The 15,115-nt window shown below is 37.1% G+C and overlaps 1 protein-coding gene across 7 annotated transcripts in view; it reads left to right on the forward strand.

The window, feature by feature from the left end:
- Window positions 1–15,115, forward strand: part of FER (FER tyrosine kinase) — a 200,385-nt gene that overhangs the window by 172,977 nt on the left and 12,293 nt on the right. For all 7 annotated transcript variants that reach the window (XR_012042274.1, XM_072860242.1, XM_072860244.1 and 4 more), the window contains 2 exons: window positions 10,636–10,790; window positions 14,393–14,515. Coding sequence is in view for 6 of the 7 variants with exons in the window: in XM_072860242.1 (XP_072716343.1) it covers window positions 10,636–10,790; window positions 14,393–14,515 (278 nt within the window). In the remaining variant the exon portion in view is untranslated. The remainder of the gene's footprint in view (window positions 1–10,635; window positions 10,791–14,392; window positions 14,516–15,115) is intronic.

Consider the following 15,115-nt stretch of genomic DNA (forward strand, 5'->3'; position numbering starts at 1 on the left):
AATCTTAAAGGCACAGGAGCAGGCTGTCCCCATGTGCTGAAAGACAAGCTGGTGGCAAAGAAGACGAGCCTGGCTTAACAGAGAGCTTTGGCTGGAACTCTGGAAAAAAAAGAGAGTTTATGACCTTTGGAAGAAGGGGCAGGCAACTCAGGAGGACTACAAAGATGTTGTGAGGTTATGCAGGGAGAAAATCGGAAGGGCCGAAGCCCAACTAGAACTTAATCTATCTAATGCCATAATAGACAATAAAACATGTTTCTATAAATACATTAGCAACAAAAGGAGGGATAAGGAGAATCTTCATCCTTTGCTGGATGCAGGAAGAAACATAGTGACAAAGGCTGAGGAAAAGGCTGAGGTACTTAATGCCTTCTTTGCCTCAGTCTTTCATAGTCAGACTAGTTGTTCTCTGAGTACCCAGCCCCTTGAGCTGGAAGACAGGGATGGGGAGCAGAACAAAGCCCCCATAATCCAAGGGGAAATGGTTAGCGACCTGCTACACCACTTACACACACACAAGTCTATGGGGCCAGATGGGATCCACCCAAGGGTACTGAGGGAGCTGGTGGAAGTGCTCACCAAGGCACTTTCCATCATTTATCAGCAGTCCTGGCTAACCAGGCAGGTCCCAGTTGACTGAAGGTTGGCAAATGTGACATCCCATCTTGTAGATGGGCCAGAAGGAGGATGCGGGGAACTACAGGCCTGTCAGCCTGACCTCGGTGGTGGGGAAGGTTATGGAGCAGATCATCTTGAGTGCCATCACATGGCACATACAGGACAACCAGGTGATCAGACCCAGTCAACATGGGTTTATGGAAGGCAGGTCCTGCTTTACTAACCTGATCTCCTTCTATGACAAGGTGACCCACTTAGTGGATGAGGGAAAGGCTGTGGATATTGTCTATCTAGACTTCCGCAAAGCCTTTGACACCGTTTCCCACAGCATTCTTGTGGAGAAACTGGCTGCTCATGACTTGGACGGGTGTACTCTTCGCTGGGTAAAAAACTGGCTGGATAGCTAGGCCCAGAGTGGTGGTGAATGGAGTTTACTCCAGTTGGTGGCCAGTCACAAGTGGTGTCCCCCAGGGCTCTGTGTTGGGGCCAGTTCTGTTTAATATCTTTATCAATGATCTGTACAAGGGGATTGAATGAACCCTCAGTCAGTTTGCAGATGACACCAAGTTGTGCGGGGGTGTTGATCTGCTTGAGGGTAGGAAGGCTCTACAGAGGGACCTGGAGAGGCTGGATCAATGGGCTGGGGCCAATTGTATGAGGTTCAACAAGGCTAAGTGCAAGGTCCTGCACTTGGGCCACAGCAACCCCATGCAACGCTACAGGCTTGGGGAAGAGTGGCTGGAAAGCTGCCTGGTGGAAAAGGATGTGGGGGTGTGTCCTGGTTTCAGCTGGGATAGAGTTAATTTTCTTCCTAGTAGCTGGTATAGTGCTGTGTTTTAGATTTAGTATGAGAATAATGTTGATAAGACACTGATGTTTTAGTTGTTGCTAAGTAATGTTTACACTAGTCAGGGACTTTTCAGCTTCCCCTGCTCTGCCAGGTGCACAAGAAGCTGGGAGGGGGCACAGCCAAGATAGTTGATCCAAACTGACGACAGGGCTATTCCATACCATATGACATCATGCTCAGTGTATAAACTGGGGGGAGTTGGCCAGGGGTTAGCGATCGCTGCCTGGGGACTGGCTGGGCATCAGTCAGCAGGTGGTGAGCGGTTGCATCACTTTTTTTTTTCCCTGGGTTTTGTTCCCCTCTCTCTTTCATTGTTTTCCTTTTCATTACTTTTTTTTTTTCTTTTTCCTAATTATTAAACCGTTCTTATCTCACCCACGAGTTTTCTTACTTTTGCTCTTCCAATTCTCTCCCACATCCCACCAGGGGTGAGGGTGAGCAAGCGGCTGTGTGGTGCTCAGTTGCTGACTGAAGCTAAACCACAATAGGGTGTTGGTTGACAGCTGCCTGAATAGGAGACAGCAGTTTGCCCAGGTGGCCAAGAAGGCCAATAGCATCCTGGCTTGTACTGGGAATAGTGTGGCCAGCAGAATCGTCCCCCTGTACTTGGCACTGGTGAGGCCGCACCTTTTCCAAACTAAATGATTCTATGATTCTACATAATCATCAGTGCACAGGAAAAATGGGTTACAAAAATCTACAGGGATATCAATGCAAAGAAGACTATTATAGACTAAAATGACTACAATGTGGTTTTCATCAAAATAATTGTTCAGAAAAATACAGACAGTAATTATTAAGTTCTTAAAAAGTTGAGAAACAATGCAGGTGAAAAACATTTAGATGCTGCTGATAGGAATGTTTCTGTCCCAGAAGCAGGCATTGTGAAGAAAACCTCAGAAATAGGAAGAAGGTGGAAGGAATAGATGATGTATCGATTTATTGCTTCATTTTTCTCTTCATAGTCTATTGCTTTGATTCTTTTCAGGAACTGCTCATTGTCTACTATGGCCATCTTTATCTCTTTTAAAATAGCTGGTACAGAAACCTTGTCCTGCTAGGAAAATGGAGGACACATAGTAACTTACCTGAATAAAACTCAAAGACGATAAAAGTTTTATAGTGTGTCAGTAGATCTGTATAGTCCCTTGAGCTATCTCTGGGCTGAAAAGAGTAAGTTTACAATTGCTTAATTTTTCTCCGTTATTACCTCTGAGGTGACAAATGCCTCTGTGTGTGACAGCAACCTGGGTTTTGTCCTAGTAAAAAAGTACCCAGAGCGGACAGGTGAGAAGGCTCCAAGACACAGGAGTGACCTTGTTGCTCTTCAGAGCAGGAGGATCTGGATCAGCTCAACTCTCTTCCATATAGAATTACCAATCTTGTTTTTTAAAAAAATACTGCATCATTCAAAAATGCAAAACATTCAGAAAATAGGAAGCTTGGGTTTCTTTTTATTCCTCTTTTATCTCCAAACTCATTTCTGGTCTCTTCTTCACAGTCATCCATCTTAAATGGTTTCTTTTTAATGAAAATTGAGATTCATATTTAACGCAGTTATTCAACTCTAAGAACTAGACTTCTTTATATCAAACACCAAGTGTTAGGAGACCAGAACTACAACTGTGAGAAGTTATTATGTAGCATTTGTGCTTCACTTTTGTACCTCCAAAGGGACACTTTATGCCCTTTGAGGTATGAGTGATCTCTGTCATGGTCAAGAAGTAAAACAGAAAGTTTCACTCTGAAACATAAACATATTGGGGAAAGTATTCTGTTTGAAGTCCTAAAGTCAGTACTGCTACTCCTCTACAAAAATAATTAAATAATGTATCTAACTTAGTATGCCCAATATTTCTACCTACCTCAAGGTATACCTTACTGTAATTGTATGTTTCTTCATTAGTAACTGACCATTTTGCAGGCTATAAAAATGAATATAATCCGCTAATTCTCATACTATACTTGTTCATCAGAAATGACTGTACAATAAGTAAACTTTTTATCTGACTTTATATCTTAATTTTATTTTCAAGTATGTGTATGTGAAGGCATTTGCAGTAACAAACTGTGGTACAGAAAAAGTGAATATACTTTTCTGTACAGCAGTTCATTAAGAAATTTCATCTTGCTGCATTTGTACAGTCCAGGACAGCTGTCACTTGTTCAAAAAATGTGGCCGTAGGAATGTAAATAGCAATGAATAGCATTGTGGGGTGGGACTGAGGGTTAAGTTCACTGCAAGCGGTGGTTTCCTTACTGAGCTGTGCAATCCTCAACAGATGAAGCAATACGCTTTGTCCTGGTGAACCAAATGCATCCCACTCTGCAGTTCTGAATGGGATGCTGTAGCTTTCTGTCATCTACTACTGTGACCCGTGCCACAATCTATCACATATTGAGCAAAGCACTTAGAGAAAATCAAGAACATATCAGTTACCAAGTATGTTTTTTGAGGGTGGGGATGACAATAATAATGCATAGATGTTTGGAGTTTTGAATTAGGAACACTGCGATCCTCAACAGTGTGATTATCCTTACGGCATTTTTAAAAACACTTAACAACTCTTCCCAGTATCTAAGGAGCATATTTTGTATTTGAATATAGTTTTGTTATTTTGGAGAAATCTGACATGTATGAATAAATTCTTTGTTTACCAGCTTACCAACTTACCAATTTTTAGTTAGACCTTGTTATAGTGTATTAAAGTAATTTAGATGCTTAAGCTTTATTGGGCTTTTATATTTTCTTCTGGGTTTTTTGGCCTTCATTACTGGAAGTTTTTCTTCTGATTAATGTGATCTCACTAACCTTAGTTCATCGGAATATATTCACCAAGTTGCTATAAAGCATTTTATATGATAGCTCTTACTATCATGACAGTGAGAGTGAGCAGTGCAATGCAGACTATTTCTGGAATGTAGGATACATTTTACTCTTACAGGTGGAGGAAATAAAGGTTCTGTAGAACCTTTAGATACATTTTCAGATCTGCATTTTTAGATACAAGCTAGTTTTAATTCTTGTGTTCAGCTACTGAATACGATTATTTGGGGTTTGTTTTGTTACTTTTTTCCTTTTGAGTTCTTTTTGCAAAATTTTTAAGTCCTTATCTGAAAATTGCAAAGTGCTTTAGAAGGCGTAATTGAATGTCACTAATGCTGTGAGGTGAGAAAATTTACTCGTTTTATAGTTGAGAAGAACTGAGCAATATCCAAAACTATGGATAGCAAGCAGAAGACGTGACATTACTGAGAAATCACTACTGGATCTAACTTGGACTTTCTCTGGTTTCCTAGCACTGTTCATCTGTGATGAACTGAGAGGAATATGAGGAACTGAGAGAAATGATTAGCATTGTAGTTAATATTGCTCCATTATTATTCATAATGTGATAGCTAAAATAATATGAAGAAATAAGTAAAACAAAGTGTAAAGGGGGAAGACAACATAGAATGCATGGAAGGATGTGCTTCTGACCCTCTAATATTTTCCCAGTCTGTTGTTAGGCACATACTATTTGCTGTGTTCTGCACATACAGCAAAAGTAGCAGCATATACGTTAGCAGCATAAAGCATATGTAAGCATCATAAAGTCGCAGTGAGAAAGTTCTGAAATAGGTGTGTTTTGATTTAGACACCACTGGAAATTACCTCAGGTGTTTGAAGGAGAGGTAGTGTCTTATAGTCCACGAAAAGACAGCACGAAAAGACAACAGTTTCACTTGTAGACTTGCCACCCCTTCTTTTCTGATCAGGTAATAGACTATTTTCATTGAATTAAATGTGCAGAAGAGGAGATAAACTGATCCTGTTCACTAATTAATTACTTGCTTTTATCACCTAAGAGTGTTTTTAACTGCATGATCCAGGGAGGGGATATAAAATGCCTAATTAGTCCAGTGAGGCAGTCTGTCCTGCTGGTTTAGTGATGAGGAGTTTTCTCTCTTGTTTTGATTTGCTTTAATTGATGGAATTCCATTGAAATACTAGGTATTACTTCATGTGTAGTTCTTTTGGGGTGGTGGAAGGAAGTGGAGAGGGGGTATAAAAGTGTCCTTAGAGAAAAGTTTATGAGTTTATGTCTTTACTGACAGACATGAATCCCAGTGGTAACAACTCCCAGCACAGAGAAATTGCCTCTACTTCCTCTTTAAGTGGCTATTGGATTTTTAGCAAAAGTCTTATGAGCTATCTCTTGCAGTTTCAGCATGTTCAACCCATATTAGTGATTCCTAGTCAATGTCCTGTTTGTGTTTATAGGGACTGCACAGCACTGCTTAAAAATGAAATTTCCAATTTCCATACTAATTTTTATTCCTTAGTAGTTGGAAGGTGCTTTGTTTCTAATAGCACTAGAACTTACATAATCTTGGTATTAAACAGTGAGAGTCAGCTTTTCTTTTACTAATGAACTTGTTATGTAGCAGCTCAGTGTAATTTGTGCCCAATTTGTACAGCTTTCACGATGTGAAATAAAGACTATTTTCTTGTTTTCTATGTTAAAGATACTGATCTTATGGAATTACTGCAGCAAGTAGCAAATGCTGTATGAGAAAAAAACCCAATGTCCCAAGCAGACAGAGACACCTAATTCCATGCAATTATATTGGTACGTCTTCAGGATGTTGGCTTTAGGGAACATTGAGGAGAAGGAAGAGAAAACAAATAGAACATACTTGGTTTTTTAGGGAAAAGAAGACAAGTAGAGCATAGTTGATTTGTTGTTTTTTTTTCCAAAAGGCCATCCAGAAAGTATCATGATTTACTACAAATACTTAACACTGAAGTTATCTGTAATATTGACTCCTCATAGTTATTTTTGGTCATCAGCCCTATATATTTACATTTTCTTGTTTTCCCTCGCTCATGTCATCTATCATACATACTTGAATGAAACCCTGTTATGTGTATTTCATATGCAAGGTTAAGATGTAAAGGTTTTCTTATAAGGCCCTTAACACTATTATACTAGAGCGCCTTCCTTTTATCTGTAGCAAATTGAAATCAATTAGAATCCTGGAAAGTGGAAGAAAATTAAAGCTGCTAGTTATTAATTTAAAGCAATGGAAGTAATACTTTTTGATGCCCTTTTTTCAGATTCTGGCTATAAATTCTGTAATAAATCGCAGTGACCAAAATGCATTTTTGGTAATTGTCTCTTGTATCTAGACTGAAAAATATGAACACCCTTTTAAAGGAGGCTGTCAGAAATGAGGACAAACAGTGCAGAAATTGTTTGAAAAATACTGAAAAATCTTAAGAAAACCCTCAGCATTAAAAAAAAAAGCTTGATGTAGCTATAGCTGTCAGTGTAACAATGTTTTTAAAAATGCTTTTAAGCATGCAAATACATATAAGGAAATCTGGCAAATTCAGCAACAAATCACTGAGGATATGAAACAGATGTAAAATGACATCGGAAATGCTAAAAAGATACTCTAACTTTCAGGACATTTATAAGCCTGCGGAATGAAATAATAAATGTTAGTCAAACAGATATTGTGAAGAAATTGCAAGTAAGAGAACAGGGAAAAAAAGAACCTGAAAAATACACCTACAGTGAATGTAACTGCAGAATCTGAAGTGACTGGTGGTGGAGCACTGAGAATGAAATTGTACTCATACTGTTTCACCCCACTGAATCCCAAGTTATTAAAAGTGCAAAGTAACAGAGCTTTTGGCAGGATTTAGCATGATTTAAAATATCACTGGATTTGCTAAACATTGTTGGTTTCTGTGTACTCCAAGAACCAACTAACTCCTCCAAGAATTGTGAAAAGAAAACTAAGTGCCTGAGAGGGGCATTACAAAGTCCTTTAAAAAGACTGACTAAAGTGAAGGAAAAAGGGAAAGAAAAATTCACATCGAAAGTATTTTCGAAATAAGTGAGAGAAAGAGTCTACCTTACAGATGAGAAAGGAAAGAAAATTTGTTGAAGTCAGAAGTAAACGTATTAAGTGCTCAAAAGGCTTTATTGACACAAATTATGTACTAAAGTAATACATAGTATTATAGCTTTAAAAATGTGAGAGTTTTAGCTAAAGGCAGAAAAAGGTATTACTACTGTGAGACTCATAACCAGCACTACTACATTTACTTTGCTATTTGTACCTTTATTAGTAAGTTAAGTTTTATCATAATGCATCCTTTTCTGTTGTTTTATTGTTAATAGCTTGGCACTCACTATCATAAAATTTTATTGATATTCTGTGGAAGATGGCTATGAAAATGCTTCTCTATTTGAGACAAACTGAGACAAAAAGAAAGAAGCAATTTGCCTGGAAAGATTGATGGTGGACTTGACAGTTGTGTCCACCCGCACAAGTTGTGGGCCATTAGCTAACTACTGGCCCATAATTCCTCCCTTGGCACTTGTGTGCAGCATGGCAGCTTGAATAGTATCCTTCTGCGACCTACTGCCAGCTAATAGACACCTTGAAAACCAGTTTCATGAAGCAAAGGCTTTGTGTGTCTGTGGTCTTTCAGAAGATCTAGTGTTAATTTACATATATCCTGAATGAAGGATCACAATCTTTACCAAATTTCTCAAATACCAGTTTGATTTTCATGGAATTGTTTTTGTAAATTTTCAGTAATGATGAAAAACACTTCTTCTAGATGACTCTGAAAGAAAAAGAAAATTATCACATACAAAACAGACAAAAAATATGTGAACTGAGTGTAATCTTTGTTTACAAGCATCATACTGTGTACTATTTACAATATATTTTCCCTAATAATCAGATTTATGTATGAGGAATACACTTAAGACAGCTCAGTGTATAGCTTTTTCTTAATCTGACTCAGAACACGTTTAAATGCTAGGTCAGACTCAGGTAGGAAGATGTCCATGATTTTAATTAACTCTGTAAATTTTCTTTGAGAGATGACCTCATTACTTTTTCCACTCCTTATGTGCATCTGTCACAAAATCTAGACTATATTGAGTAAAACAATAAAAAAACTAATGACTAAAGTATGATTGGAACCTAAGCCATAAATTCTTTAAGTTTCATGGTAATACTTCTTACAGACTTGAGTATGAGCAATAACAATTTTATTTTGTTTTGCAGTGCTCTTACTTTCACCAAACAATACCACATGCTAACATCAAACTATGTACCATAGTGCATATTGAGCTGTTTTATATATTTGTGCATATCTTCAGCTGGAAACTGTGAATTCAGACTTGCTTTTAAGTGGCCCATCTTCTCTAACTGCAAGAGTAACTGCTTTTATATCACTGTAGCATCAAGCTCAAAAGCCATAAATGTTCTTAGTGGCAGAAAAGTTCTGTGAGTCAAATATGTTAAAATTCTTAAATCAAGTTATAGTATTTATGCTCAAACACAGGCTCTGTCTACGTATCAAATAATGTAGTGCAATATCAATATGCTCAGTTGATCAAAGTACTTGTAGATATATGAGCTTTAACATCCTTATATATGGCTCAAGGCTTTTACTTTAGACTAAATATACTTCAGTCCTTTGTCATGAGTATTGCCACCATGCATAGCGTTTGAAGGTGTTTGTTATTGGTTCAGACCTTTCTTTCTGCACTACCTGTAGAAACAAACTTGGTGCGCACTCTTGGTGAACTCTTGGCAAAGTTCTAGGTTAGTTTCTTCCAAGAGTAATCTAGCTTGCATGCACCAAAATCATTCTTCAGAACCAATGAATGTGCATTGAGAGCTCAGGAGATTCACTTCAAAACTATGCTACAGCTCCAATCCAAAACATTAAAGCTAAGGTAGTTATCCTGGAATATTCATGTAAAACAAGCCATTTTGTGAGCATATTAGCTATTTAAGCTGAAAACAAACATTGTAAATTTAGTTTAAAAATACTTTGCCCATGATGTTCCTAATGTTATAGATTTAATTCTGTTGCTTAACATTTTTCTCCCTTCAAAAATTTCCTGTATTTTATGACATTAAGATGGGAATAATAATACATATTTTATTATGTAGTATTTTAATACATTGTGAAACAATGACATGTAATATACATGTAGTTTGTTAATAATATATTATTAACATGTATTATTATTCCAAATGTGTGCTGTAGAGAAGCCACAGTAGGTCTTTTATCAGGTATTACTACAGGCTGTCTCCTAATCTAAAAAAACATGTTTGAGATGGAGAGAGGGAAAGGAAGGCTGTTGATTTTCTGAGCTTCTCATCCCTTACTAAGCCAAAATTCCTTTTCCTGTAATACTGAGTGGGTTTTATTTTTGATGGAAACTCTAATGCTAAGATAAGATGGGCAGAGAGAAGATGGAGCCAGTTCTCTGGTTTCTCACTCTCTTTCCTAATTATGGTAACATGTTTCAGGGTGCTTCTTCAAATTCTGTTTCATTTTGCATAAAATCTGGTTTATTAATCTGCGGGTTTATTTCTGTGACATCAGAGGGCAGTTATGGTGGGTTGACTTTGGCTGGCTGCCAGATGCCCACCCAGCGCCTCTCTCTCTCCCCCTCCTCAAGAGGACAGAGGAGAAAATAAGACAGAAGAGCTTGTGGTTCAAGATAAAGAGAGGGAGATCACTCATCAATTACCATCACAGCAAAACAGACTCAACTTGGGGAACATTAATTTAATTTATTGCCAATTAAAATAGAGGTGGATGGTGAGAAATAAAGATGAAAGCTGAAATACCTTTCCCCACACCTCCCTTATTCCAAGACTCACCTTCGCTCCTTCATTCCCGACTCCTCCAACTCCTCCCCACCGAGGAGTGCAGGGGGATGGGGAATGGCAGTCCCTAACTCCTCTCTGCTGCTCCTCCCTCCTCACACTGTTCCCCTGCTCCAGCATGGGTCCTTCCCAGAGGATACAGTCTTTCATGAACTGCTCCAGCATGGGTCCTTCCAAGGGCTGCAGGGGAACCTCTGCTCCAGTGCCTGGAGCACCTCCAGCATCTCCAGCACCTCCTCCCCTCGCTTCTTCACCGACCTTGGTGTTCACAGGATTATTTCTCACATGTTTTTTTTTCCTCCCTCGCTCCTCTTTTCCACAACTGCTCTGCAGCAGTTTTTACCCTTTCTTAAATATGTTTTCCGAAAGGCACCACCATCTTGGCTGAGGGGCTCAGCCATTTTAAATGGCTTCAAGTATTTTCAAATGTGTAAAAATATGGGCGTTTATTTCTTGTTCTAACTTAGAGACCTGGCTGCAAGGAACTGCTTGGTAGGTGAAAGCAACATTTTGAAAATAAGTGATTTTGGAATGTCCCGGCAAGAGGATGATGGCGTGTACTCATCGTCAGGCCTAAAGCAGATTCCTATCAAGTGGACTGCTCCAGAAGCTCTCAACTATGGTAAGGACATACCTGTATCTTCTTGCAAAAAAAAAAAAAAAAAATCAAAAGTAGCGTAAGGAGCACCAGGACTACACCACGGGCAATATTTGAGTATTTATACATATTCCTACTGCCCAGTTCAAATCAATAATGTTTAAAATAATTTTAACATTTCAGTCTTATTTAAGTTATGTATAAAATACTATGTTGCCTTCAAAAAGAGTAAGGCAGCAACATCAAAATTGCTATTATGCAGCAATAAAATAATGCATTGGTTATGTTGCTGACTCATTCTAGTAGACTACCTAGTCAGTCATCTAAATCATAATCGTTAGCAAGTTCTGCATATTTATGGCAGTGATTGTTCTAGCACCTCTTTGAAAATGGTAGAAAGTGTTAACATACTAGAACACTCTGTTAGATAAATCATTGCATTGGAGAAAAGTACAGTCACTGATTTATATTTTTTTTAAATGCAGCTTTTCTTTACCTGCATTTATATATATATATATATATATTTATATATATATATATATTTTATATATATATATATATAGGCTGTTATCTTGGGGAAAAAAAATCCATTATTTCTGATTGAAGGAAGTGGTTCATACGACGTGGGTAATAGTTCCAGAACAGAAACAGAAGCTGCTGCATTTAGCTTTTTAGCTTATATGAAGCTAGAAAAATAAGCTCTTCTAAGTAAAGTGGGCTGTGAAGAAGCAGTATATTAAATGAACGATGCCATGTTTTGGATGTAGTTCTCTCAACCAGTTCTTTGGTTGAGTACTTAGAAAAAAATTGTTTAAAATTCTGCATTTGAAGTATCTATAAATATTTCTGCCATCTCTTAAAGCTTTTTCTTTTAAATCATGCATTGGAAATCATAAGTGTGTGACTTATGATTGATAGCAAAATGCTTCCTCTCATTAGTGCTTTTGCAGGAGTTAATGCCATAACACAATAAAGCAGATCTTCCCTTTGGAAGGCTAATAATAAATTTAGTTACAGTAATTGATCCTGTATTATCCATTATTCTCAGAGGTGTTAGTGTTGCTAGTGTTCACTGGGGAACATACTTTTCTATTTTGGGTGTTTGTTCCACTATAAATGGTGTTTTGAATTTTTATTTTTGTTATTGCAGAAATTTGTACAGTTTATTTGACATACAATGGAAACCTATCCTTCATAGCTATATGCAGTCCAGTGGACTACATTAAGCAGGAAACAGGCTCTTGTGACAACACCTTTACTTCGTACTTTTGAGTCTTTTTTTCTGCATAGTACAGGAGAGGAGAGGATAGTTGATTAATATCTACTTATTTTGTGTTTTCTAAAATGCATACATACTCAAGCAGCTTTAAGTGATTTTCTGTAGTGTTTGGAAAATAAGCTCTCTCAAACATTTATTCATGTGTTCAGCACTCGAATATTCAACTTCCAAAATGCTGTAGAAGGTTTCTGTGTCTTTTTGAAGGCTCATTTTTTCCACTCCCTTGAAAGATCTGAGTAAAAATAATTGGTTTGTGTTTTACCATTTACCAGCCTAATAATATGGTCATAAGTATTACATTAATTTGTGTAGGTAAGGCTGAAAGTATTTGAGGATATCAGAGTGAAATAGAACTAAATCTGCAATATTTCAAAACTAGTTGGCAACCACTGTCTACGTCGGTTCTTAATGGCAAGATTTAGGGATTAGAAGAAAATGAGGGATAGGGTCATTTGGCCATTACATGAATGATACAGTGCTTAAGAAACTACGTAAAAGTTAATTTTTTAGTCACTTCTGAATTCACTGTGTATGACAAACTAATAACAGTCACAAAAAGATTTTAAATGAAAAAAACACAACTTGTGAAGTCTATAAACCAGATTAGGGCAAATGGAGTGGTTAGGGAGTTGTGTCTGAAGTCATAAGCGAAATCCTGATGCTACTGGAGCTTGTGGGGGATTGAACCTTTGGTCAATGCATGCTGTTCAGTGCCATTCCATACTATTATTTTTGCTTGGAGTGATGTGATTTCCATAACTTCCAGCAAGTTGAAACAAATGTTTGAAAAGCTCCTAATAAAATTACATATTTAGGCCAAGTGTAGGGTATTTTTGCTTCCTGTTCTCTCACAATTGAAATACACATTTAATATGTATGTTTTTCCAGTACAACATTTTGAGTTGTTTGTCATGTTAATAAATTACTGTGTGGAGGGTTTTTTCGTGTGAATGAACAGGCCTTTTTTTTTTGCCCAGATAATATCATAGTGGAAAAGATAATTAACTGTGCAGAACTTGTACTTTCTTTAAAAAAAACTAATCACCTATCTTGTGTCTACTGAATGATTTCAATGAAAAGCGTTAAATTACTGGATACCAAACTCTGAAGAGAGTTGATACGTAGACAAGAAAACTAATCTTACTACAAAGAGCATAGTGAATGTCCATAATTGCCATCTAAGAGGCACACAAGCTAATGTAGCGCAGCTGGAAGTGATACTTCGTTTAACAGTAAAATGAACTTTCTGACGTCAGAATAGTTGTCATATCACCAACTGTCACTATAATTTAGATGTATTTTCCTTTTTTCTAGTCAGAAGTGGCTTAGTTTTGTTTAATGATTAGGGAGGAACAAACAATACATTCACAAGCTTGTGTATATTTTAAAGAAATAAGACATATATACAGTGTAATAGTATGGAACAAAGAAAAACAGTCATGAAAAATGTTGAAAGTAATGTTGAAAATGGATTTTTAAGGTAACATTTTCACAGATCCTGCTGCAAAGGCTAGGACTCTTAACTTTCTGATGTGAATCCAACCTTCTTAATATGAATCCATCAGGGACAATAGAAATATATTCCTCAAGTTCTCTCCTTCTCCCATAATATAAAGCTTTCATTACACAAAGAGGTTTGGAATTCAATTATCTATCAATTATCTATTTTGCTATCTCTGAAGCATCATTGAACATAATGGAACCAGCAGGCCAGATTTTTTTGTTGTTTTTCTTTAACTGATTGGTCTTTAACTGATTGGGTGCATCAGTTCTTCAGGGTCCAAATTAAACAAGTTGAAGCAACTATACTTTCATTTTCAGAGAACAGATTCTCAAAGTGTGAAAACTAGGCCGTCTTCGCAGTTACAAGCTGTGTTGATGGTAGTTCCTCTGAGAATACTCATAGCCATGCTATATTAGGGAACTGGGAAAGGTAATTTTTTTAAAAGTATCTTTTGAATTGAAAGTGATTATAAACAAGGGGGGAAAAAAACTGACATTTTTCTGTCCTTTTATATTAAAAGGAAAAAAAATATTTTTGTACATTAAGAAGGAGAGAAATTCTTAACTTGCATGAAAAATAACTGACATGGTAAGGTCTGTCAAATTGTAGAATTTTTAAGGTAGCTTATATTATTCCTAGGTATTGACCTTAAGATAATTTGTTTATCATTTGAAATACAGGAGACTATGATATCTGCAGAATGTATTATTAGTAGCTACAGCTTTGTTCTGCTTAAAGCTTGCCAATGTAACACTTTACCTTTACAGAAAATTTGGGGCCATAATTATCTGAAGCATTAATTTCTCTGTATGTTAAGCTGAGGGTTTTCTCTCCTTTTCTTAGGGAGATACACATCTGAGAGTGATGTATGGAGCTTTGGAATCCTTTTGTGGGAGACCTTCAGTTTAGGAGTATGTCCGTACCCTGGAATGACCAACCAACAAGCACGAGAACAAGTTGAGAAAGGTAGTTATTCATAGGGAGTGAAAGAAATGCTGTATAGATCCATAAGGATGTAGTACACACAGTATAAAATAGCAAAGAAATAATATACAAGTTATCCAGCAACTTTAGCAAAAATGGTATGAGATTTTTTAATTGCTGAATCTGTCTTTCTGGGAGGAGTAGTCTGACATATAGGCTTCTTGATAAAAGGAGTATACTGTCCAGTGACTTCCAGTGACGGAAGACTTACAGCACACTGACTTTCGGTGTTGCAGGACTAAAAGGTGAGATGGAGAGGAGGGATTTACTGCTGTGCAAAGCAGAGGCTTGACCAGAATGAACTATTTAAGATTACGCTAATGCAGGTATAAATATTCTAAACTGCCAAAAGAAAAAATCTATATCATCCCATCTTCTCTATTAAAACATTTCAGACAAAAATTTAGCAATTATGGTGGAGAATGGTAAGCTAGTTGAGCGTTGAAAGCCACATTTCTCTTTTACAAAATAATCAAAAGGCTTTTATTTAAAGTAACAAATAACTGTGAGCAGGATTTCAGGACTTTGATTTATTTTCATCATCTTTAGTGGCATTTCAGAACTGCTCCTCCTCTACATAGT

Source organism: Ciconia boyciana, chromosome 4, assembly GCF_034638445.1.
Source record: "Ciconia boyciana chromosome 4, ASM3463844v1, whole genome shotgun sequence".
Classification (NCBI taxonomy): domain Eukaryota; kingdom Metazoa; phylum Chordata; class Aves; order Ciconiiformes; family Ciconiidae; genus Ciconia; species Ciconia boyciana.